Consider the following 27,460-nt stretch of genomic DNA (forward strand, 5'->3'; position numbering starts at 1 on the left):
ATCCATCAAATCTCAGTCCAGCAGCATTGTTATTCTCATAATTGTTAAGAATGTAAGCATGCTGTTTGTTAAATGATATTATTGCAATATGTAGTGAATAATAGTTTTGGGTTTTAAAGGCATGTTTATATCTATCAAACAGAGTTCATAGCAATAAATCTTATCTGTTAAAATCTATAAAAGTCTATGAATTTGTTTATTACTGCTTGACAATGAAAGTTACGGAAATTTATAATTAAATGTGTTAAAGCATATTTTACTTCATTGTTTCCATACAGCTCATAAGTTCAGAAGAATCTCATTGTCAAGTATTTTGATAACAGCATATGCATTTGCCAAAAAATTAGTAATTACCTTCATTATTATAACCAAGTTTTCGAAAGCAAAAATATTGCCTAATAAGGGAGTCCCTAGGACATAAAAAGCAGCTTTCTGAAAGATATCTCATAATCACATACCAAAATTTAAATCAACATTAAGTCTACCAAAGTATATCTCTCTCGGTCTTATATACTTGAGACTTTTACATTTAACAATGTAATTTACAACATAATAATAAGGTGCTCCACTTTTTGAATTATTTTCATCTTCATAGATTGCAAATAATGGCATGTTTTTGGTAAAACATATATAAACATTTCTGTTTTGATATTTTGCCTAATTATTTTCCAAAAATTTGTATAGAATCTAATTACTTCAGCAATTCAATTATTGTATTTATTTAAAAGTTTAGTTATTATAACTAAACAGAAATAATGAATATATTGTATAATAAAATCTTCAAAAAATAAAAAGAGATAAAACCAACAATGTGAAAATTAACAAAAACACAATAATTGATCATGATCTTCTTTCCACAAGTTATATACTAACTTCATGAGAAACAATTTGAGAAAGTAAGGTTTCTCTGTGTTTTTACTCAGTAATGGATTTGAGATTATGCTCGTTGGACCAAAATCGTGAAAAGAGAAGCATATTAAATTAAATAATAGGAGATGAAATTCAAGGGGATAGACTTTCTGAAATACTATAAACTTACACAGAGGGGTATTATTTAGAAACACCATTAAAACTACAAGAAACCTAGAAGTCTTTGAATATTTGTTACTCAAACTATCAATTGTTAGGAAAGTTTTCCCAATAGCTTTAACTTGTAATATTAAAAGGCAACAAAATTAATTTATCAGGTCTAGCAAGAGCTTAGATTGTGGATAATTTCTCCAACAATCACTAAATAACCCTATTCAAGCAAATATGTCTCTATAGTTTGCTTTATTTGCTTTTGTACGTTGTGATGACCATGTTTCTGACATGAATTTTATGCATTAAAACAGCTTAAAACAGTTTAACTTTACAGCATGTGAGTGAATGTGGTTTCTTTCCTTAGATCCATAGTCAATCTAAAAATTTGTGTTTAATTTTGGTTTCTAATAAAAGCCTCTGTTAGCAGTGCAATGCTGATTTCATATATCTATATGTCTATATTTTATATAGATATAAGAATCCATGTACATATAAATGAAAAGGAGTGTTTCTATGCTACGATTAAAGTGTTTATGATCTACTTTAAAGCTTAGTAGTCAATCTTGAATTAATATGTGTAACTGTGGATATTGTATATTTAACATGTTCCAAATTGTTTAAGTTCTTTGCAGGGGAAAGTATTAAGGATAATAAAAACACATCATGTCGAGAATATTGAATTGAAAGGGTTAGAGAACAAATTATAATTTTCTCTTATTGAAAACAGGCCATGAAGAGAAGGGATTAAATTTGTTTTATAGGGTTCAAAGGAATCCAATTATTAAAATTTAAAAAGTTTTGAACAAATGCAGTTCAAAGTCAATTGAATGTATATTTAATAATAACTACTTATATGCTATGTGAAAACACATTTTAACTCAATATAGACTACCCCAAGATCCAGTGATAAACATCACTTGGAAGATTTAAGCTAAAGTGAACAATTGGTGGTACTTTGTAGGGAGAGGTTTGAATATCAGACGGATGGTTATGTGTGTTGGTTTCTGAAGGCCATCCCAACAATGAGGCATTTTACTGGTGGCTAGCAAATGTACTTTAACTTAGAAATATGAAAAAAATGAAAATGGCCCTTTTTACTGTTTTCATGTGATTTTTTAAAATCAGAAAAATTAAGAATTAAAGGGAAACTTCTAATCTGTTCTTCTGAAGACAAAACCAAGTATTGGACAGAATATATGTTTTTTTCATTAGATCTCATGACTTACTAAGCATTCTGAACTTCAGTCCATTTTGCATTATGCATTTTTCTGTACATACCGTGAAACAGCAATTTGTTCCACAAGCTAACAAACATAACTAAGAAAATCTGAGTACAGATACTCACATTTTAGTGGACACCTGAGTATTTTACATCTCATTCAAGACAAATAGTTATTTTTCTGAATGCCTTTCAACTTCCTCAATCCCAATGTTCTAAAACTAGTATCACTACATTCTGTGCACCCATTTTCTATTTTTATATTATTTTGTTTGAATAAAATGTGTGCATTCACTCAGTTACACAAGCCAAATATCTGGCAAGTGAGCACAGATCTGGAATCTCTTTTTTTTTTTTTTTTTTTTTTGAGGCGGAGTATCGCTCAGTCGCCAGGCTGGAGTGCAATGGCAGGATCGCGGCTCACCATTGTCTCTGCCTTCTGGATTCAAGTGATTCTCCTGCTTCAGCCTCCCGAGTAGCTTGGACTACAGTCACGCGCCACCATGCTAGGCTACTTTTTTTTTTTTTGGTATTTTAGTAGAGATGGGGTTTCACCATGTTGGCCAGGATGGTGTCAATCTCTTGACCTCACGATTCACATGCTTTGGCCTCCCAAAGTGCTGGGATTACAGGCATGAACCACCACACCCGGCCCCATATCTCTTTTATTTTCTTCAAATACTTATTCGAATAGGTCTTGGTAATTCTGTATCTCGGAAACCCTCTGGATAAGTTTATTTTTATTTATTAATTATCATTGTTGCCATTTCAGCTCAGGCTCCAATGTTCGCTAATCTTAACTGTTGAGAGCCTCCTAATGTCTTCCATTGCAGCCTACCTAGTTCTTCTTTAATGTATCTTCAATTTTACCTCAGAGCAAAGTTTTTAGTCATAATACTTTCCGTAATTCTACACATTGTCCTTTTAATAAGAATTCACTGGACTGCTTACATGTCTCTTTAGACATTTCCAAATATAACCATTTTCCATTATAGCATAAAGTCATTTTTTGAAGTTATAATTACAAAATGTTGAGAATGTAAAAGTATTAAAAATATGTGTGATTTATTATTAAGGGAAAATATAAATACACAAGTAATAATCGTAAAATATTGTTCAGATCCTTTTTTTCTAAATGCCGTAGTCTCATAAAAGCAAGAATTCTTAGAGAAGTGGTTAATTTTAGAGTTGAGTCCAGGAAAATACAAGATGACCTGGAACAGTTTGTGTGGTAGAGTGTAAGGAGTAAAAAACAACAATGATGGAAAGAATTTTAAAAGGTAGGGACATGTTCAAAGAACATAGAGTCCAGGAGCCAATTAGATGGTGGTTCCATTAGTTTTAAGCAACGGAGTAAATGATGTCAGCATGGAATAATAACACAAAGAGTAAATAATTATGAGTGCATATTGGTTTAAATAGAAGACTGAATAAGTAAATATATAGGGGAGAAGTAATAACTCTACCTTTATGAAAAATTTCAATATATTAAAAGAATAAGGGAAATAACAAATTTCTACCAAAATACCACAGTAATAATTGCTACAAGCAACAAACATATTGATAAATGGTAAAAAGTAGTAATGAAATATTTACATAGTCTAAGTTACCTTTCCCCAAATAAATATTTAATAAGTACAAAGAAAGAATTGTAATTCTACAGTAAAAAGTCTGGCACACACTACTTTAAGTGATCAAATTTAATATCACTAGCCATATCACCTATCAGCATCATATGCCCTGTGATAAAATGGAGGATGGTTTACAGATTGCCTCTCTGGAACTCTTCCCAATCATGGAAAACCTCAACTTAATTAGGAGAAAACATCAGGCAAAGTTCAATTGAAGAATATCCTATAAAATATTTGACGTACTAAAAAAACTATCACAGTCATGAAAGAAAAGGGAAGACTATAGAACAGGAACAGACTCCAATAGCCTAAGCAGGCAGGACAATAACCACAACACGGCATCCTGGATTGGATCCTGGAAGAGGAAAACAGGACTTTAGTGGAAAATTTAGTAAAATTATTAAATCTGTAGTTCAGCTAATATTATCTTATCAATATAAATTTCTTAAGTATTAATATTCACACTGTGATTAATTTTAACATTAGTAAAGCTAGAAGAAGTGTTTATAAAAAATCTGTTGGTCTAAAGTTATTTAATAAAAAAGTTAAAAAGAGTTGATTGACAGAAACCAAAATAGATGTATAGAAAAAATGTAAATTCAATTGATCAAGTAGTTATTAAATGTCTATTTATCTTGTAATATGGTCAACAATAGTCCCTATATCAACTGTGTATTTGTGACCACTATACATATTAGTTCACCAAATATCAGAACATTAAATAGCTGAGACAAAATTTGAATCTTGAAAGAGGCAATTAACACTAGGTAGTGTGAAAGGAGAAATGATATTATTTTCATGTTTCACACAAAGCATAATGCCTGCCATCTAACGGCTGCTTAATCAATTTGTGTTGAACAAATAAGTAAGAGGGTAGATGAAACATTGACATTGCAGGTGTACAACCCAATTCTTTCAAAGTTTTATTTTCTCAAGTTGCGCACTTAGTGGGGGAAGAAATTACTGTAGTCTCTCCTTATCCTCAAAGAACCTACGACCCCCAGTGGATACCTGAAATTTCAGATAGTATCCAACTCGATATATACTGTTTTTTTTCCTGTACATACATACTTGAGATATAGATTAATTTTAAATTAGACACAGTAAAAGATTAATAACAATAACTACTTATAAAATGGAACCATTATAACAATACTCAGAAAAGCACATTTAAACCTATGAATTGTCTATTCCGGAAGGTTTCCTTTTAATATTTTCAGACTGATTGACCAATGGTAACTGAAACAACAGAAAGTAAAACCACAGATAATGGGAGCCTACTGTATACCATTTATTTTGTCCTAATATCTGATAATATTGAGCATCAGTAAGTGATATGGCACATCTATAATAGATTCCCTTTTTTAAAATCTCTAATATTAGAGATGGTTTCTATCACTACAAAAATATATTTTTTTTTCCTGTAAGGAATCTGTTGTGTTTCATTATGTAACACTAGGGAGAGATTTGTTAAAAGATACAAAATTTCAGCTAAATAAGAGGAATGTGTTCTATTGTTCTGTACTACTGTACAATGACTATAGTTAACAATAATGTATTATGTAGTTTCAAATAGCAAGAAGGAGGATATTGAATATTCCCAACAAAAAGAAATGATAAATGTTTGAGATGATAGATATATATGATCTGATCACTGTATATTATGTATTTTAAAACATCACTATGTACTCCCAAGAATATATACAGCTATTATTTGTCAATTAAAAAATAAGCCCTTTTAAAATATAAGTGATATAAGAGACTGTAACAATCACAGTAGAAAAAGAATTTCATTAGACAAGTCTGTGAGATCCTTCCAAGCTAGTGTTTGTCAAAGTATAAGCCATGTAATGTGGGGCATTTTGAAAAATTTAATTTTATGGGTCAACATCAGACCTAATAAACCAGAATCTATACAGTAGTGTAGGCTAGGAAGCTGCTTTGAAACCAACAAACACAAGAGATAATGTGAATACAATTGTGGGAAATATTGTATTTACTCATAAATTGAGCATTAAATGGAGAACATGAGTTTGATTTGTACCGCAGGTTTCTTGTTCATTTTCCTAGATGGCATACTTATTATCAGACAAGGATACTACGTATATACCTTTAAGCACAATTAAAAATAATTGAATGCCTGAGTTAAAAGTAGACACATCCATGTTTGTTGACATAGATGGTAATATAATTTCAACACATGTTAACAGCATTAAATCAGTGAGTAGGAAAGCTTACTTCCATTTCATGGGAGGGTTATCTGGGAAACAGACAAATGCTATCTGAGATTCCCTAACATCATATGTCTCCTTTAGTTTCATAATAATTTAGTGTTTCATACATGTTTCACGTCTATATATCTACCAATAACATTAAAATAACATGATTTTTAAAACGAAATCAATTGATTTTTTCAATGTGTCTGCTGCCGTTTAACTGAAAAACACAAAAATGAGGAATATATATTTCCTAATGCTTCCATTAGAGATATACCCTAGGCAAATTAAGAATAGACCCTGGAGTATGATTAAAATATGAATCTCAAGAGATCAAAGATGCTAATTGAACAACATTTTTATTAGGTGAGTTTGAGGAAAAGTTGCAGGTATAAGAATACTGCTTAACACATGAGCTTTCAAAAGAAAATCTTTTGTCATGGGATTGCTTTAGAAATACACTAAGACAAAAACAATTCTAAATAGGAATCCAGACTTGAGCAAAAAATATAAATTTTTAATTCTCAAGAATGTGCATAAAAAACAAGTTAACAAGAAGTTAATTTGGTTCTTATTTCTAGCCTATCAATGAAAGGTAATATATACAGTACCCAATACTATAATCAAAACCATCAACATTTTTTCATCAACATCATAACATTTAGGGTCCATTATACAGGAAATAGAGCTCTATACTAAATAACAACTTTTGTTATTTGATATTTAGCATTGTAGATGAGGCAAAAATAATGAACTTGAAAATAAGTGAAAGATTGCTGAAACATAGGATGTTTCCTCTGGGTGACTGAATCCCAGGTACATCTAATTTTCTCATCTTCTTTTTCCTAAAATTTGTGTGTCTGTCTGTCTGTGAGTATAGTTTGCATGTTTCTCACATTGGGAAACTTGTTATTTTTTTAATGTCTGCATCTTACATTAGGCTTTAAGAAAAATGCCCTTCATGACAGGCAAGACAAAATGCCTTCATTGAATAAATGCTTGTCAAGTAAATGAATGGATAAATAGGAACACTGTGACCATGGAACACATTAAATGATTAAGTACATGTGATATATAATAAGAATAATATGTTATATTATTATTATTGATAATAATTATTATCAAGTCCCATTTGGTTACTCAAGGAGAGTGCTAAATGTCTAAACAAAGGTGATTATTTAACTTTGCATGGCGGGCTAGTTTCAAATGCATTTATTCGTCATATATTTATGTTAAGTTAATTAAGCAATAAAGTTCTTTAGTTTCTAGCATGCCCACCTTATAATTTAATTCTTATTTTTAAATGTAACAAATCAGGTTTGTTTTACTGTTTTTAACATTTATATCATTGTCTTAAAAACTGCTGTTCAGCAATGAATTGGCTAGCACCTGATGTCATAGATTAATATGTGCAATGTATCTAGAAACAATCGTGTTGTTTGAACAAACATACATGAAAGAATTTAAACTATGTTATAGATGAAGGCCCTCATTTGGTCTTATCTCACTGAATTTTTTATTAGATAAACTGCTCTATTCATTAGATACAATTCATTTTGTTAGATAACTTGCTATATTTATTAGATACAGATTGATTTCATGAGATAAGTTGCTATATTCATTAGATACAATTAATTTCATTTGATAATTTGCTATATTTGTTAGATACAATTGATTTCATTAGATAAATTGCCAGACCCAATGACAGACAGGGGTAGAGAATGGTACATCTTAGGAGGAATTTCTACACATCTTTCCAGACATGTATTTTTTAGTCTACACAATCGTGAATTTGAGTTTTTTTCTGTATTAATGTCTGTAAGTTTTCAGTTTTATAAAAAATAAAAATTATCCGTAAATCTCTAGCTAACTTCAGGTCATTAAATTTTACTTTCCATTTGTAAAACTTTCATGATTGGAGCCTAAGTCAAATTTGATTATAGGGCCTTTAGATTTGAATCCTTCTCTAACTTTCCTTATTGTTATTCAGCAGGTAAGTCAAAGGCCTCAGTTGATATAAATGGCTGGCAACAATTTCACTGAGGTTACTGTCTTCATCCTCTCTGGATTTGCAAATCACCCTGAATTACAAGTCAGTCTTTTCTTGATGTTTCTCTTCATTTATCTATTCACTGTTTTGGGAAACCTGGGACTGATCACATTAATCAGAATGGATTCTCAGCTTCAAACCCCTATGTACTTTTTCCTGAGCAATTTTGCATCTATTGACATATTTTATTCCTCTACTGTAACACCTAAGGCATTGGTGAATTTCCAATCCAATCGGAGATCCATCTCCTTTGTTGGCTGCTTTGTTCAAATGTACTTTTTTGTTGGATTGGTGTGTTGTGAGTGTTTCCTTCTGGGATCAATGGCCTACGATCGCTACGTAGCAATCTGCAATCCCTTACTGTATTCAGTAGTCATGTCCCAAAAAGTGTCCAACTGGCTGGGAATAATGCCATATGTGATAGGCTTCACAAGCTCGCTGATATCTGTCTGGGTGATAAGCAGTTTGGCGTTCTGTGATTCCAGCATCAATCATTTTTTTTGTGACACCACAGCTCTTTTAGCACTCTCCTGTGTAGATACATTCGGCACAGAAATGGTGAGCTTTGTCTTAGCTGGATTCACTCTTCTTAGCTCTGTCCTTATCATCACAGTCACTTATATCATCATCATCTCAGCCATCCTGAGGATCCAGTCAGCAGCAGGCAGGCAGAAGGCCTTCTCCACCTGCGCATCCCACCTCATGGCTGTAACTATCTTTTATGGGTCTCTGATTTTCACCTATTTGCAACCTGATAACACAACATCGCTGACCCAGGCGCAGGTGGCATCTGTATTCTATACGATTGTCATTCCCATGCTGAATCCACTCATCTACAGTCTGAGGAACAAAGATGTGAAAAATGCTCTTCTGAGAGTCATACATAGAAAACTTTTTCCATGACAAATTTATGTATGTTACAATTAAAACAAAGGTGGATGGCTTCAGGAATTCAGTTATGCCAACAACTAGGAAAATAGTAGAGTAACCTCAAAAAGCATAACACAAACTAAATGAGAACTTAGAGTCTTGAAGTTTGTGAATTGAATTATTATTTCATTTGTTTATATGGACCACTAACTCACTGTATTTGGAGGTCAATTCAGCATATAAATTATTCAGACATAGACATGTACAAGGAAATAAGAGGCACCTGAACATGCATATATAAGCATGCCATCACACCGAAACATGTTTAAAATTATTACATTAAGAACATGCAATTTTTGTCATTCTGTGCCCAGCTTATATCACATAACTGGATTGTTTGTATTAGATTGTTGCAAAAGTAATTGTAGTTTTTTGTCATTAAAAAAGAAAACAGCAAAAACATCAATTACTTTGCACCAACATAATAACTCGATGGATAAATGCTTGATAACAAGGATAACCCATTCTCCATTATGTGCTTATTTCACATTGCATGTCTGTTTCAAAATATCTCATGTACTCAATAAATATAGACATCTACTATGTACCCACAAACATTAAAAATAAAAAAAACCTTAAAAAGTAAAAAAAAAACATTAAATTGACAATATAAACTTACACAGTTTTCTCAGCTACTAGTAAATTGAGAATAAGAAATTGGAAGATTAAGAGATAAGAACAGTTAAATTTTACAAGAAATATAAAATGCTGATCACCCGAAAGCTAAGAGTCCAGAACTAAAGAAACAAACAAAAATAAAAAAGCAATATTAGCCACAGGGAAAAATAAACGATTGAAGTAATTTCAGTGCAAACACTAATGGAACAACAGACACCAGGCAGTATGGAGAAATCTCTTGATAATATGGAGTCATTTGCCCCTAACGGTTAAGTTCTTGATCATGTATGTATGAACACGATTTTTTTTACATAGAAAAGTGATCAGTTTATGGCATTTTTTTCTAATAAAAACAGCAGAGTTTAATTTCTCATAGAATGTCTCACTAGCTGAGGCATAATCCCTAGATCATTTTGGATTTATACAGATTCTTGCATCACCAAATCAAACAAAAAGACATTGTTAAATCTACAGTATTAAAGGAAGAAAATGTGTGTGTATGTGTTCGTGTGTGTGGGGTGGAGAGATGGTGCTTTTCTTGCAAAGAGACTTAAACCTGATTTAACGAACTCTCCCAGGTGTTGCTAGAAGGTAACCATTGAAAAAGTTTTATCAGTACCGCCTTTCATGTCTATGAATGAATGAATAATTATCAGAGTTGGGCTATCATATGTATGTTGAAAGGAATTGAAGATTAATTTGATGAGGCTCTTTTAAAAGAAAATGTACGTGCTTATAATATTACTCTCCAGCAAGATTGTAAGCTCTCTGAGAGAAAAGTTTGCCTTTTCTTATTTGTGCACTTCATAACAACTAGCAAATGTATCAATACGAAGTATATAAGTAAATATTTTCTTTTGTTTTCGTTTGTGTGTGGAAGCACAGTGATGAATTCATTAGGGCCACAGTGTCTGTCTTACTCATATTTGTATATTTCTTTGGTGCAGTTTTGTACATAATCTTATTCAAATGTCAGTTTAGTTAGAAATTCTATTTTTAGAATTCTTTCTCAAACATTTCTCATTCATATATTAAATATGGCATAGTGATTTACAGATATATTTCTTCCCAAATGACTTTTTTTTCAGAATGGCTAGAATATGGAACTAAGTATATACAAAGCTATATGCCGCATATTTGAATTTAAATAATAGAAGACATCTGATTAGGAATTCTCATCTCTCCATAGTCACAAACCTACTTCTGTAAAGAGAATATCAGTCTTCAGTCTTGGTAGTGGCTGAGGATAGCTCATGTGAATGGACCTGGGTGTGCACATGGTTGGGGCTTAGAAAATGATATCGCAAAGAATGATGCTTTGGCATACTGATCACTTTGAAATAAGAAATTGCAAGGCCTTAGAAGCTGCCTTGGAGCCAAAGACTTGTCAACCTTCTCTGTTTCCCTCCCAGCAAGCACAGGGAAGGACATGCTCTGGAATTTTCTTACCTGACTGAGGAAACATCTTCTGAAACATGTATACATATGTAACTAACCTGCACATTGTGCACATGTACGCTAAAACTTAAAGTATAATAATAATTTAAAAATAAAGCAAATGAATAAACAACAACAAAAAGAAAATTAATTGTCTTAAATGCCTTCTCTAGTATCTCATTAATTAACTAGGAAAGATTAACCACTGAAGAAGAGAAGAGACTAAAAGTTGTCACCATACTCACACACAGGGTTCATCTATTCTTCTGAAGGGATCTCCAAGAGATTATGTAAGAGATTTTATCAGCATAATAGATGGCATTTGTTCACAACAATGTTCTGTCCCTTCCCTTAAATTGCTGGTTCTGTTCAGTTTCCTACTAGAATCATTTATAAACAGTCTATGCTTTGGGTTCATTCATTTCTCCCCTGTGAAAAGGGTATTTAGGCCTCAATCATATCCATTGAGTTATTATGTTGGTGCAAAGTAATTGCGGTTTTTGTTGTTATTTTTTAATGACAAAAAACCACAATTACTTTTGCAGCAGTCTAATACAAACAATCCAGTTATGTGATATAAGCTGGGCACAGAATGACAAAAATTGCATGTTCTTAATGTAATAATTTTAAACATGTTTCGGTGTGATGGCATGCTTATATATGCATGTTCAGGTGCCTCTTATTTCCTTGTACATGTCTATGTCTGAATAATTTATATGCCGAATTGACCTCCAAATACAGTGAGTTAGTGGTCCATACAAACAAATGAAATAATAATTCAATTCACAAACTTCAAGACTCTAAGTTCTCATTTAGTTTGTGTTATGCTTTTTGAGGTTACTCTACTATTTTCCTAGTTGTTGGCATAATTGAATTCCTGAAGTCATCCACGTTTGTTTTAATTGTAACATACATAAATTTGTCATGGAAAAAGTTTTCTATGTATGACTCTCAGAAGAGCATTTTTCACATCTTTGTTCCTCAGACTGTAGATGAGTGGATTCAGCATGGGAATGACAATCGTATAGAATACAGATGCCACCTGTGCCTGGGTCATCAACGACTTCTTTGAATCTCATATTTTCAGTGGCTCTTGTGCTTATGCAGATTAATAGATGTGCATGCCTTTTCTCCTGTTTATCTATTGTCAGCTCATTACAGCCGACTTGAAACTTCAGAGGGAAATGGGAATTCACTTTACCACTACACATTCATACATTCTAAATAAAATGATCATTTTTATAAGTGTATAAAACATCATGACTTTTACACTTTATTATGTTTACCCTGATTCTAGTGTATGCATTTTTACTTTTAATTGTACTGAATTTATATTTTTCTATAGATAATTTCAAATATTCTTATTTACTTAGTATTAATAAAATTATGTATCAAATTTATCTTTGAAAGTTATTAACATTTTTATTGCTAATCTGTTTCTAGGAGCAAAATCATACCCCACTTTTTTTTGCTCATCTAAACACATAACAACATATTTTATTTACCCAAAATTGTGCCTAAATGTCCATACATACTCTTCTCAATATGCTTCTCACAATTTCCCCTAGCATATTAATATCTTCCATCATTCTCTCTAGTTGCTCTGTGTGCATCTTCCCTCTAGATCCTGCAATGCAAGTCTTTCCAGGATAAACCTTGCCTTTTTTCCAGTCATTCCTTGTGCCTCACTCTTCCAGCACTCTTGATATTTCCCACATCAGAAGATTAATTGTAGTCTTTGAAACTAAGTCCCTGGCATTATCCTACTCTGTGCAATAGTCCAGATATCTCTTTCCTTTTTGAATATGCTGAACAAAAACACTCAATTTAAAATATGTTTGATGTATAAGACTTCAAAATAAAAATACATAGTTTTGGTTCTGTCTGTTTAATCAGTGGTGCCCTTGCAATGTTCCTATCTACCATTTGTATTCCTTGAGTTTGTGTTCTATTTCACTAACTTTAAGATAAATTTTTGTATCAAAAGTTTTTAAAAATTCTTTTTAAAACTTGTTTCATTTCAAGAAGTATTTCAAAAAATTCTGAAGAAACAAATTAGTCAATGAAAATAAACTAAATTCAATAAAATTGACTTTTGATATCATAGAGATTCTGACTCACTCTCATAGCTGTATATTAAGATTAAAGGTCCATTTAAAATGAATTCAAAGTTATTGTCTGTTACTTGGAATAACTAGTATAGAATGTCTGGAATTTGCAGTGATATTTGCCTTTTAAAATAGGGGAAGAGGAGGATGGGTAGAAAAACCGTCTAAAATTAATAGCTAAAGATAACAGATACAAAAGAAAAATATAGTTTAGGAAATAATGTACAGAAATGTTAGCATTATGAAATATAAATGTATTAGAGAACTATATAGCTTTTATATTTATTCATGGTAATGAATGCCTCTAAAAAGTCAAAGATTGTTCAGAACTCAGTATATTATTTTGCTTACACAATTTTTACTAAAATAAAGTGATACAAAACATTAGGACAAAGTAACTAATTTTATAGAACATTGGTTTTACTCTTCCACTTGCCTGAAATTCACAGTCTCTGGGTATTTTTATGGCTCTCTGTTTCACTTATTTCAATATGGCCCTATCATTGCATCCTTTTCTGAAAATTATTTTTCAAGAAAGAAAGCTCAAAAGTCTCCATGCGCTATTTCCACTTTTTCTTCACAGCACTCTTACCTCATAGTACTGCTTGTCATTCCTTCAACTACCCGGTCCATCCTTTTCATAGGTCCTTGGCCCTAATGATCCATCCGTGTGGAACACATTCCCACCCTGTACCTACATGACTAACTCTTCCCTCCTTCAAGTCTTTGCTCACCTGTCATCTTTTCACTGAGGTACACCTTGTCCTCCATTTTGGTTGCTTCCTCATGCCCCTGTTTCTGAACACCCCTCCCATCTTTTATGCTGTTTTACATTTCCTTTATTTCATTTATAGTACATGTTACCTTCTAATATGTTATTATCACTGACCTTTGTATTTATATCTGTTTCCCCCTGCTGAGAATCTATAATCTACAAATACTCTAATAGAAAAGATCAGACTTGCATATTAACATTTGAATCTTTCTTTCCCAGAATCTGTGAGTAATTTATAGCAGTTGATTAAAAGTAATTTATAAATTTAGAAAGCTTAACTTAAAGCAGTCATAACCACAATGCAATGCAGTAAAAAATATACATTGGCTGGATGCAGGGGCTCACACCTGTAATCCCAGCACTCTGGGAGGCTGAGGCAGGAAGATCAGTTGAAGTCAGGAGTTCAAGACCAGCCTGGCCAACATGGTGAAACCTCATCTCTACTAAAAAATACAAAAATTAGTCTGGTGTGGTGGGTGTGCCTGTAGTCCCAGCTAGTCGGGAAGCTGAGGCAGGAGTATTGTTTGAACTTAGGAGGCAGGGGCTGCAGTGAGTCAAGATTGTGTCACTGTACTTCAGCCTGGGCAACACAGCAAGACTCCAAATAAATAAATAAATATTTATAAGATATAAATAATTTTAACTCACGATTTTAAAAACTTAGAATCATAATTTTATTATGATTTCAATAACTTAATGACTAAGCATCTCTGAGGTTAATCTTAGTCAAATAAGAAATGAAAATTTTAACTTTATATAATATGCCACAATAGGAACAATTCAGATTACTATGTAGATAGGTGAAAAGTGACATCTGGGTGAATAATAGAAATATTAAATTCTGGTATTATTGAACAGGTAACCATAAGAAAATACTTTTACTAGGTGGTAGAGAAAAAATCATGAATCCAACCTGATAGAGTAGGGAAAATAAAATGTTAAAACAAAAAATAACTAAAATAACTAATGATTAAGCAAGTTAATAAGCATTTGAACAAAATCTATCAAAAAAGTAATTTTTTTAATTGAGCCAAAGATGAAAAAAAAAGTAAACATAATGCAGAAGAGACAGACAGATTGAAAAAGAGAGAACAGAAAAAGCATAAGAAACATAGTTTAAAATATAATGAACTAAGTCTGTGCACACCTGTAATCCCAGCACTTTGGGAGGCCAAGGCAGGAAGACTGCTTGAGCCCAGGAGTTCGAGACAAGCCTAGACAACATAGGGAGACCCCATCTCTACAAAGAATATAAAAAATTAGCTGAGCTGGTGGCGAGCACCTGCAGTCCCAGCTACTTGGGAGGATGAGGCAGGAGGATGGCTTGAGCCCAGGAGGTAGAAGTTACAATTAGCCGAGATAGCACAACTGCACTCAGCCTGGGCAACAAAGCGAGACTCTGTCTCTAAATAAATAAATAAATCATAAAAAAATAATAACATAGAACGTTACATTATTTCATCATTTAAATTCAAAGAGATTTAAAATCTCTGGTCAGAATTAGGCTTCTGCAACGGCACAGTAAATAGTAAAATAATTTTCCTGCCATTATAAACAACTCTGAACCTGAACAAAATGGTTTTGAATGTTAGAAAAGCATTGAGCAAGAAAACTCCTTGCTCACAGAGATTTTACGATCACCAATCCTATTGAGGTAGTTTTGACATAGTCACCTTTTGCCTCTTATTTGGCTTAAACCCTAATGTTATCTATTGTTAAAGAGTGTAATACTGGCTTTTAAATCTTCAAAATCAACCTGTCTCCGGATCACTAAATTTCTGATGAATACAATTGCCCTTCCCAAAGCTCATCAAAGGTACAATAAATACATACAAATGTAGCTGCTTTATACCTACCAACAGATTATCTCCTGAAATTCTAGATTATGGGCATGTTTTCCTTCTAGACTCACTTTAAAATTTACATGAAGTTGGTCTATATCTCTGATATAGACCAACAGAACAGAGCCCTCAGAAATAATACCACACATCTACAACTATCTGATCTTTGATAAACCTGACAAAAACAAGAAATGGGGAAAGGATTCCCTATTTAACAAATGGTGCTGGGAAAAATGGCTAGCTGTATGTTGAAAGCTGAAACTGGATCCCTTCCTTACACCTTATACAAAAATTAATTCAAGATGGATTAAAGACTTAAATGTTAGACCTAAAACCAAAAAAACCCTAGACGAAAACCTTGGCAATACCATTCAGGTCACAGGCATGGGCAAGGACTTCATGCCTAAAACACCAAAAGCAATGGCAACAAAAGCCAAAATTGACAAATGGGATCTAATTAAACTAAAGAGCTTCTGCACAGCAAAAGAAACTACCATCAGGTGAACAGGCAACCTACAACATGGGAGAAAATTTTTGCAATCTACTCATCTGACAAAGGGCTAATATCCAGAATCTACAAAGAACTCAAACAAATTTATGAGAAAAAAACAAATAACCCCATCAAAAAGTGGGCAAAGGATATGAACAGACGCTTCTCTAAAGAAGACATTTATTCAGCCAACAGACACATAAAAAAATGCTCATCATCACTGGCCATCAGAGAAATGCAAATCAAAACCACAATGAGATATCATCTCACACCAGTTAGAATGGCAATCATTAAAAAGTCAGGAAACAACAGGTGCTGGAGAGGATATGGAGAAATAGGAACACTTTTACACTGTTGGTGGGACTGTAAACTAGTTCAACCATTGTGGAAGACAGTGTGATGATTCCTCAGGGATCTAGAACTAGAAATACCATTTGACCCAGCCATGCCATTACTGGGTATATACTCAAAGGAATATAAATCATGCTGCTATAAAGACACATGCACACGTATGTTTATTGCAACACAACTCACAATAGCAAAGACTTGGAACCAACCCAAATGTCCAACAATGACAGACTGGATTAAGAAAATGTGGCACATATACACCATGGAATACTATGCAGCCATAAAAAAGGATGAGTTCATGTCCTTTGTAGGGACATGGATGAAGCTGGAAACCATCATTCTAAGCAAACTATCACAAGGACAAAAAACCAAACACCGCATGTTCTCACTCATAGGTGGGAATTGAACAATGAGAACACTTGGACACAGGAAGGGGAACATCACACACTGGGGCCTGTTGTGGGGTGGGGGGAGGGGGGAGGGATAGCATTAGGAGATATACCTAATGTAAATGACGAGTTACTGGGTGCAGCTCACCAACATGGCACATGTATACATATGTAACAAACGTGCACATTGTGCACATGTACCCTAGAACTTAAAGTATAATAAAAATAAATAAATAAATAAATAAATAAAATTTACATGAAATTGACTTTATTGTCATGACTTAGGATTCACTTTAATATTTTACTTTGATTCACATTGTATATTGTTTCAGGTTCTTCCTTTTCTTCCTCATCTTGGACAAATAATTCTCAGTAGAATATTTCAGTTCTCTTTTTATATTTGAATTTTTAACTCATATTTAAGAAAAAATTTGACCTGATTATACATGGGGGAAGTAAGTTTTGGGCTACTAAATTAATTATAAAATGTTTATTAGTCTCAGGCTGATTTTGTCTTTCTGCTATCACTTTTGTTTCATAACATTTTTAAAAGTACATGAAAAAAGCAAAGCATATTGCACAAATATTGCTTGTAGATGAATTAGGTGACACCACCACATCACAATGAATAACCCGTACCATTTTTTGGTAATGCTTCAAAATGTCTGTTTGTCAGCTGGTGAACGCATAGTTAGCTTAGTAAGTTATGGGACACTAACCAATACATGAACCATAGAATTGTGCAGTTGATAAAAGGTTGATATAATATAGCTCATGGCATAGCATAAAATTTTGGTTATTAAATGAGCAAAAGACACTGAATATATAGTACAATAATTGTTATGCAATCTTTCAGTACATGTACAAATAAGCATTAAATGAACAAAGGAAAATAATTAGGAAAAATTATAATGTTAACAAAATGTTAATGACAGTTTTGAATTGTTTTCATTTACTTTTTTGAATTTCGTTATCTTCTGATTCTTTTCTAATTAATATGTTTTACTTCTATGATAGCATCATACTATTAAAATTTATTTTCTAATTTATTATTTTTCAGTATTTATTAAAAATAAATCAAAATAATTTATTATTTTTAATGATGATTTTAATTATTTTTAACAATTGTGAAGTTAAAATTGCACAATTAAATATTTAAAAATTTAATTGTGAAAAATGTATTATTCCATCTTTGATGGTGTCAGTCATAGAGTAACTATTTTTTCTGGAAATGCCTTCTCCACCACCCCGGTAAAATATTGAGAACATCACAAGAAAAGACCAATCCATAATTTCCTTCATTTGTGTGGCTTCTAAGGTGAAAAGGAAAATCTTTTCACGAATCCTAACATGGCTACATTTAGTCCTTGAACTTTTGTCATTGGAAGCATGCCAAGCAATCTTCCCTGGCAAATGGTCCCCAGGGCCTACCAAAAGGTGCATTATCATCAGCCTCTGGTATATGAAATCCTCTGGAATTATTCGAGTGAGAGGGAAAGAATAATCACCTTGTGGTCACAGTGGCTGCTGGTCTTCTTTGGCACATAACTTCCTGGTAATCTTTCCATTAGACCAGAACCTAAACAAAATTTCTAGATTGGTTTATTTTAACTCAGAATAAAACAAAATAAATGCACCAAAATGTAAAAACAACTTATCTCAAGGAAAATAAATATTATACAAAATTTCATCTCCTTAAATAGTTTTCATATTTTATTTATAACAAAAACTTGAGGTTGACAAATTTCCAGATAGTATAAGAAGAAATCTTTTTCATCGATGTTGACTCACACACAGTAAGTATTATTCTCAAAATTGGAAGATATTGTTTCAGATTTTATTTCAGATGAAATAAAATGGGGACTTTATCAGAATAATATATTAATACATACACATATCATTTAGTCTTTACCCTGAGTAATGTCAAGGTTTGTGAAGCAAACGTAGAGTTGACAGAATCAGAGTCTACAAGCAAAGTATATATTTTGAAAATATAATTTTTGCAAGAAATTAGATTTTGATTAGTTAAGTCAGGAAAACATTACGTATTTTATAAATTAATACTTATATATTGTCTATAATTTTAATGTAGCTAACTAAAATCCCCAAGGGTGAAATTTATTGAAAATTATTATTAAATAATATTGGAAACAAAAGGGGAGTAAATGATATAATAAAACGCTTTCCTGTCATTTTTTATTACATGTCTAGCTCTTTTCTCAAGTTTTCTGAAATTATTTATAAACAAGAGTGTAGTATTATAAGCCGTCTCTCTGAAGTTAATATATCTTGGTAGAATCAGTGTCAACATTGAATAGATCCGACTTTGAATAAGTTACTCCAACCTTCCATACTCTTTTTTTCCTCACCTAAACTATGTGGATAATAGTAGTATCTAAGGTATAATATTTTCAGGTGGATTCAATGTGTTAATAAAGGAAGTCATTCAGAACGATGTCAGGTTCATTCTAATTATGCAATATGCTACATGCTACACTTTATTGTAACATATGCAGATGTTAATTTGTACTTACATCAATATTGGCAATAAAATTAGTTTCTTTAGTCATATTCTATAAATTTATTAGCAACTTATAGAAGGCTAAGCTAATTTTTAAATGATATGCCATTCATATAAACAGAAAGTTTTTTTTTTTTTTTTTTTTTTGAGTCAGAGTCTGGCACAGTCGCCAGGGCTGGAATGCAATGGTGCGATCCCGGCTCACTGCAACCTCCGCCTCCCGCGTTCAAGCAATTCTCCTGCCTCAGCTTCTCCAGTAGCTGGGATTACAGGCGCCCCTGCTACGTATCAGCTTTGATTTCTCAGCAGTTTAGAGCAGGTGAACATGATGGGTAGAAGGAATGACACAAATGTGGCTGACTTCATCCTTATGGGACTGACACTTTCTGAAGAGATCCAGATGGCTCTGTTTATGCTATTTCTCCTGATATACCTAATTACTATGCTGGGGAATGTGGGGATGATATTGATAATCCGCCTGGACCTCCAGCTTCACACTCCCATGTATTTTTTCCTTACTCACCTGTCATTTATTGACCTCAGTTACTCAACTGTCGTCACACCTAAAACCTTAGCGAACTTACTGACTTCCAACAATATTTCCTTTACGGGCTGCTTTGCCCGGATGTTCTTTTTTGCCTTCTTGGGTACTGCTGAATGTTACCTTCTCTCCTCAATGGCCTATGATCGCTATGCAGCGATCTGCAGTCCTCTACACTACACAGTTATTATGTCCAAAAGGCTCTGCCTCGCTCTCATCACTGGGCCTTATGTGATTGGCTTTATGGACTCCTTTGTCAACGTGGTTTCCATGAGCAGATTGCATTTCTGCGACTCAAACGTAATTCATCACTTTTTCTGTGACACTTCCCCAATTTTAGCTCTGTCCTGCACTGATACATACAACACCAAAATCCTGATATTCATTATTGTTGGTTCCACCCTGATGGTGTCCCTTTTCACAATATCTGCATCCTATGTGTTCATTCTCTTTACCATCCTGAAAATTAATTCCACTTCAGGAAAGCAGAAAGCTTTCTCTACTTGCGTCTCTCATCTCTTGGGAGTCACCATCTTTTATAGCACTCTGATTTTTACTTATTTAAAACCAAGAAAGTCTTATTCCTTGGGAAGAGATCAAGTGGCTTCTGTTTTTTATACTATTGTGATTCCCATGCTGAATCCACTCATTTATAGTCTTAGAAACAAAGAGGTGAAAAATGCTCTCATCAGAGTCATGCAGAGAAGACAGGACTCCAGGTAATTAATATAGCAGGAATGCTGAACATTTAAACTCATCTTTTCTTTCATTCCTGTTGGGTATTTTCTTAGTCTCTCTATAAAAACAATTGAATCTTTTAATTTGTTTGCATTTCTGTTGTGCTACCCTTTGCTTGACTAAACATGATTTTAAACATTTCAAGGCATATGTTTTTAGAAATCCAAATGGTAATTAGAAATCATAATATGTGTGTCATGTTTTCAGTCTACATATATGTGTTTGAAGCAACTGATGTGGAAAATAAGAAAATATGGTTGTCATTTTTAATTATATTATTCAAATTCTTATGTATACTTCAATTGTAGATAAATTTATTATGGAAAGAACTATTTGGGACACAATGATAATAGTTTTAGATGTTATTCCATTTATTATATGGGGAAGAATTATAGCAGAGTGGGTAGGAGTACCTATTTTGGAATAAAATTTCCCAAGAATTAGATTCTAAATATGCTACATTTTTAGCTGTATAGCCAGTAATATGTTACCTAAAGCTTAAGCCTCCCTTCCCTAAGTGCACAAGATAAATAATAACTCCAAATCTGATCAGAGGGTAGTTGTAGAGTATTTAAAGCGATAATAATTAATGCTTCCCATTATCGTTAGAAGACCTACATTACTGCACAATGCCTTTTTTCAAGAATGTAAACTTGTGTTTTACAAATTATTTTTGGTTAATTTAATTGACAGAACTAAAAAGAACAAAAATCAGCAGCTCACAATTTTGGATTTCAGAAGTAAAATATTTCAGTAGAATTAAGTTATAGAAAAATAGCCTATATTAAGATAATGTTGGAGAAAATTTGAAAAATATTACAAAATATTGAAGAAAATAGAAATCCTCTACAAATATTGAGTTTTGGCTGCTCTTCCTGTGGGGTTAGCCATTATTCTTTTCTTTACTTCTCTAATAAACCCATTTTCAGTTTAAGAAAAACAAATATTGAGTTTTGTCCATGTTCTTCTAGATCAATAGTTTCAAATATGTGTATGTATATAACACATATAAACAAAATTTGTATCACTTTCCATGTACTGATTTTCAGCTTTCTGTATCCATTTACAAGTTTAATGTTGTCATCGACAACTCTAATATAAATTTTTTCTTGGTACATGGACAAAATCAAGACTCACTTCACAATGTTTTGGACTTGAAATATAAACTCAGCAACTTACAAATCTACGTGCAGTGATATCTCTTTTGGGTGCAAAACTTCGAAAACTGGATTTCTGTAATGTGTCAAATGTGTCAAATTGCTTCTTTGTTAAAATCCTGTGTGTTTTTAAAAATCATTGCCTTTCTCCTGATTTCTACAGTTTGTTTCAGTTGTAAAAATAACTCCTTGACGTAAATGCTTTATTCATTGATTTTAAATTTCTGAATACAGAAAAGTTGTAAAGCAAAGAATTGACAATGAATTCAGATGTTGTAACAGCCCACAAATTTAGTCAGGCAGAGTGCTAAAATGTCTTTTATTTTTAAATTTTTCTCTTCCATATCTGGAATCACAGTTTTGTTTTTCTCTGCTATTTAATGGATATTTTAGAAGCTAGTTTTTATTTTCCAAGTATTTGTCTTTTCTGTTTAAACTTTTGTAACAGTTATTAGATAGTTTTCATTCAAGCAATACTTTTTTAATCTTGTGAAATTTGTGTTCTTCGTACAATTATATTTGATTTCTTCTAAGTGCATTTTGAATGTTTAAAATGAACTGTAACCTCTATTTTAGGAGTTACTATTTTAATGAAATTTCACTAATGCAAACTGTCAACTAATTTATTCACTTCATTTAAATACATACCATTTCCTCTACTTTCTTATTTCAAAATTTTGCTTATCAAATATTAATGCCATATAAAATTATTATGATTTAGTTTTTCCTTTGGTATCCATGTTGTCCAGAATATATATTTATAGGTCCCCCTGTTTGTTTTCTTTTGCAATTAGAAATAAGTATTTAATCAACATTTATTACTTAATAATATGTCTTTGACTCATTCTCATCTTATAAATGCATAATATAATTTTATGTATTTACAGGCTCTTTCCATTTTTCTAATCATTTTTATAAGCTATGGTTTTATCTTGTTTTCATTTACGTCTACTTCTATGATTTGGAAAATATGTCCTATCAATTTGGGTTGCAAAGATGGTCAACAGAATCTATCACTTTGTAGACAACACTTAGGCTAAGACGTTGCTTAAATTCTAATTTAATGAAGACTACCTTATCATCTTTATAAGCTAAAACATATTTAAATAATATTATTAAAAAACATAAAATAATCTATGTGCAATATGAAAGATTTAGATTGTTCAAATTTTACCTATAATTTCCCTATTAGTGTATAGTATATTTTATATCGGATATTGTCTAAAGTAATTTAAGATATTGTCCTCTGGTTCATAGTGTCATATACAAATGCTATATAACATAAATATGAAGAAAACTGTAATTCAGCATAGCAAAATATGAACAGCTATTTTTACTTCCAAATAATATGGCTAGATGAAAATTGTAACAATATATTTTTCTGAGCACTTACCATGGTCAGGCAATATTCAAAGGGCTTTATATATGAGTAATTAACATAATTTATGATTATAATTTAACTGTCAGATCAGTACTAGCAATATATAAAGTTTAGGCACACATTAGTGGAAAACCACCCTTTACTTGTTCAAGCAAAGACTGAAGTTAAATTAACTTGGAATTTCCTTTTTATCGAACACACTTTATTTCCATTCCATCAGCATATTAAGGTGATTCTAAATATAGACTATATTTGGTGTCTACTTAAGCATTTGTTTTGCTACCATTCGGGCCCAGATAACTATCAGTTTCAGAATTATTGCTGCAGTATTGTAGCATGCACCTAATTTTATTCTTATTCTTCTTGAGTCATAGCTTAATGTAGGAGCCAGAGTTATACTGCTAAACAGTAGGTTGGATCATACATTTTCTTCACAAACCCTACACAATATTTCATCACAATAAGAATAAAAGCCAAGAGGTTTATAAGTGCTCATTGGTTAAAAAATGATTTCCTCAATTCTTAAATCTATGAACTCCTTTCTTATTATCCATCTGTCACGCTCACTTTGTTTCTACTCCATGACCTCCCAGCTCTTCTCTCTAAGCAATAGTACAAATACTGCCTGAAGTTTTTCCATTTTTCTCTTCTTCCTGAAACTTCTTTCCCACAAATAACTGCATGATTGTTTTTCTTATCCTTTTCTTAACAAGAGAACTCCTTGCCACCCTATTAAAACTAATACATTTCACACCCTCTTTCAAACCTTCATTTGTGTTTCATAGCAGTTATTCTCATCTGACATTCTATATATTTTTCTTGTGTCTTTTATTTTATGTCTGTTTTCCCCCATGATCATGTAAGCTCTATGAGCAGAGAACTTTCCCCCATCACCTAGAACAGGACAGAGAAAACTTTAATAGTGAATATAAATCCTTTCAATCTAGAACTTTCTGATTTTCTCAAAAGTGCATATTTGGATTTAAGATTTTTTTAAATTTCGCTGATTTATTTTTACATGCCTATACGATGGCCTCACCTTTCTCTCACCCTTTGCCAAAAGTCAAACAGTTCGTGTCCCATTTCCTTTTTGAAGGGTCTTGTCTCTGCTTGGAATTGAGATTATTTAGACGAATGCAGCCTTAGCTCCAAGATAGACTCACAAAAATTATGATTTTTATAGATTAACTGGATTGTTTTAAATAGGGTGGGAGCAAGTTCTTTGTAATGTTATACAGCCTATGTGGAAATAAAATCTCTACATACCCTTTAAAACTTATCCATTGATATGACTTCAAATATGGCCCCTCTAGGTAAATCCACACTTACCTGTGCAATATCTCATTCTGCACCTTGAAAATGTAATGGAATCTCATAATCCATCCAGATATAACTCATAACATGTACTCTTCTCTTACATTGTTTATTTGCTTCTGTTTTTTTTCTCTCCTTTTTTTCTTCCTTTCTTTTTTTTTTTTTTTTTGGTCTTTCTTATTGATCACTGATGCCTCAAACCTGTAAACTATTTACATCCCAATGAATAGAATCAATGAACAAGTTTTGTAGAAACCACTTATCCAATATTTTCAAGTGCATTATTTTTCTCTCTTACTTCTGTCATTGGCTGTATGAAAACTCTTAATGTTTCCAAAAGTGTTGTCCAGAGGCAGAAAAATTAAGTTGGAAAAGTAAAAAGATCAGTCAATTATTTCACTCTCTATATAACAAGCTTTAAAAAGGGAATTCTGTAGCTAGGCAAATTAGGTTTAAATCCTCACATTGCTCTTAAGGACCATTCTTTTTGGCTTCTCAGTGTAGCATTCCTTTTCCTTAGTATAGGACAGGACTCTTCTGGAATGTGGGTCTCTGACCTACTTTCAGACAACATAGATCAGAGAATTTCTTTTCGATGAGCGCGCCCACAGAAAATCAGGGGAATGTCAGAGTGATGTTTTTAGGTTTATTTTGACTTGCTTTGAAGAAAGGAATTCTGTGTTCTATGACCCACCTTGGGGAAGAGAAACTAGTTTTTAAGGCTTGCCTTGGGAGAAAAGGGGAAGCAGAAGAAAGGAACGTAGAAGAAGGTAAACGCAACAACAACAACAACGAAAAACGTAGATTCTGAAGTCCTTACAGTTTCATTTGATTCAAAGCCCTCAGCATGCCAAGCTACCATACTTCAAGGTATAGTGTTCTGAGCCCCAACATTTCCCCCATCTGAAACTTTGTTGACTGTTTCAAAAATCCAGAGGTGAGCTAGTGGATGTGGAGAGGAGAACCAGGTTAGAATATAAGTAGCAAAACATCTGCGAAGGGGCAGAAGATATATACTGTATGGATAATTAACAAACAGAAGAGAACAAATCTAGCACACTGAACAATCTAAGCACATAAGAACAAATCTAACTTACTCTTTGACTCACCATTTAGTCAGTAAATATTTTTGTCAATAAACTATATTTTCTATGTGCTCTTTTATACCCTAAAGATATAATTCTAATATCAAACAAACACAATACCTGTATTCATGAAAGTTACAATGTCACCACACTGGTAGATGTAGATACTAATCAAATACAACAAAAAATAATAAAAACGATTAAGTGATAAGAAAGAGAGGCCCCATGGGGATAGGATAAGTCAAAAGGTATTTTTGAGAGAAAAGTAATAGAGCTGAGTTATGTGGAGTGAAATTTTATTAACTTGAGATTTAAATATAACACTCTTCCATATTGGCCTGAACAAATAGAAGATCATGAGAGATTGTTTATACCCACAATTTGGTTTCAAGTATAGTAGAATAAAAAGGACACTAGTAGAATTTTCATGAAGGTTAATTGGATGTTGATTCTTGATAATTTTTTGGTGTATTTTCAATTCGATATTTTTAGACATAAATGAGGTTATTCTCATCCCTCATACTCACTTCTTCCTTTGCCAAAGAATGATTATTTTTGTTAATTTGAAAAAGCAACACAATCAATAAACTGGATGACAACCTTGACTAAAGCATTTTTTTTAACAATTTTGAAACCCAGATTTGAGTGGTCGATACCTAAAAATGATCCTGGAATACTGCCAAATAGTTGAATTTTGTAAGAGACAAATAGTCAGAAGCACACTGAGGCAGATAATTTCCTTCTTCCAGAAAACTCTCCTTAAGGGATTATAAACCAAAAAGTAAATTTAAAATGCTGTGGCTGCAAACAGCATGCCTCTTTTTATAAGATAAAATCTTGTCTATAATATAGTTACTGATGTGTCTCTGCAAATTGGTTTGCCATTTTTAGAGGAATTTTGAGTGTATATTCTTCTCTCTAGTCTTTACTTATTCCAACAGAGAAATATGTGTTCTCTTTGTGTAATTGATCAGAAAGATAAGAATCTGATGTACTGAAAATTATTATCTTGGATTTCAAACTCACACTTATGAATTCACTCTAAAATGGACCATTGCTTTGATTACTATATTCTAATATATTTTTTCTCTGGCTGAATATCAGGACAATCAATCACCCCTTTGGAAAGAGACAATGTTTTACTAAAAAAAACCCCGTAACTATCCATTCTTCATGTTAAACTATCTGGAACAAAAATAAGTAAGGCAGAATGAATAAAGCAGAAGAAGGTGTGAGTTTAAGTAAAGTAAGCTTGCTTTTGGGTTCTGGGCCTTGTTTATTGGGTTAAAATGCAAGGCCATGTGGGCTTTGGGAGGGCATGATTATAGAACTTTTCATTTGAACTCAGTGCTACTATGACACACAGGAAAGTAACACTGGCCATAGTTAAGCCTGAGTCCAAGGAGGGCACATTTAGACCAGCTCTAGCCAAGGTGAATCATCCATGCCAGCAGCTGGAACTTGGGTTCTGGGAAACCTCACAAACTTGGGCTAAAAGGGTCCTGGACTTCTAACTAAACATAAAAGGCAGTCTAGGCCACAAAGGACTGCAACTCCTAGGCAAGTCCTAGTGCTGTGCTGAGCTCACAACCAGTTGACTTGGGAGGCATGTGACCCAGCCAGACACCAGCTAGGGTAGCTAAACGAC

The 27,460-nt window shown here is 32.7% G+C and overlaps 2 protein-coding genes across 3 annotated transcripts; both read left to right on the forward strand.

Moving 5' to 3' along the window:
* Positions 1-8,109: 8,109 nt before the first annotated feature.
* On the forward strand, positions 8,110-9,042 carry LOC100971765 (olfactory receptor 8I2). The gene has a single exon (XM_003811690.4). The coding sequence runs from the start codon at positions 8,110-8,112 to the stop codon at positions 9,040-9,042; it is 933 nt and encodes a 310-aa protein (XP_003811738.2).
* Positions 9,043-18,569: 9,527 nt separating this feature from the next.
* LOC100972794 (olfactory receptor 8H2) lies at positions 18,570-22,551 on the forward strand. Of its 2 annotated transcripts, none has more exons than XM_057299043.1 (2): positions 18,570-18,871; positions 19,747-22,551. In XM_057299043.1, the coding sequence occupies exon 2, from the start codon at positions 19,922-19,924 to the stop codon at positions 20,858-20,860; it is 939 nt and encodes a 312-aa protein (XP_057155026.1). In that variant the 5' UTR covers positions 18,570-18,871; positions 19,747-19,921; the 3' UTR covers positions 20,861-22,551. The 2 variants fall into 2 exon arrangements, with proteins under 2 accessions (XP_057155026.1, XP_057155027.1); XM_057299044.1 differs by having other exon boundaries at positions 19,751-22,551.
* The last annotated feature ends 4,909 nt before the right edge of the window (positions 22,552-27,460 follow it).

Source organism: Pan paniscus, chromosome 9 (genome assembly GCF_029289425.2).
Source record: "Pan paniscus chromosome 9, NHGRI_mPanPan1-v2.0_pri, whole genome shotgun sequence".
NCBI lineage: Eukaryota > Metazoa > Chordata > Mammalia > Primates > Hominidae > Pan > Pan paniscus.

Excerpts from the sequence above, each read along its gene's own strand:
- LOC100971765 (XM_003811690.4), top strand. The coding sequence starts at position 8,110 with ATGGCTGGCAACAATTTCACTGAGGTTACTGTCTTCATCCTCTCTGGA.
- LOC100972794 (XM_057299043.1), top strand. The coding sequence starts at position 19,922 with ATGATGGGTAGAAGGAATGACACAAATGTGGCTGACTTCATCCTTATG.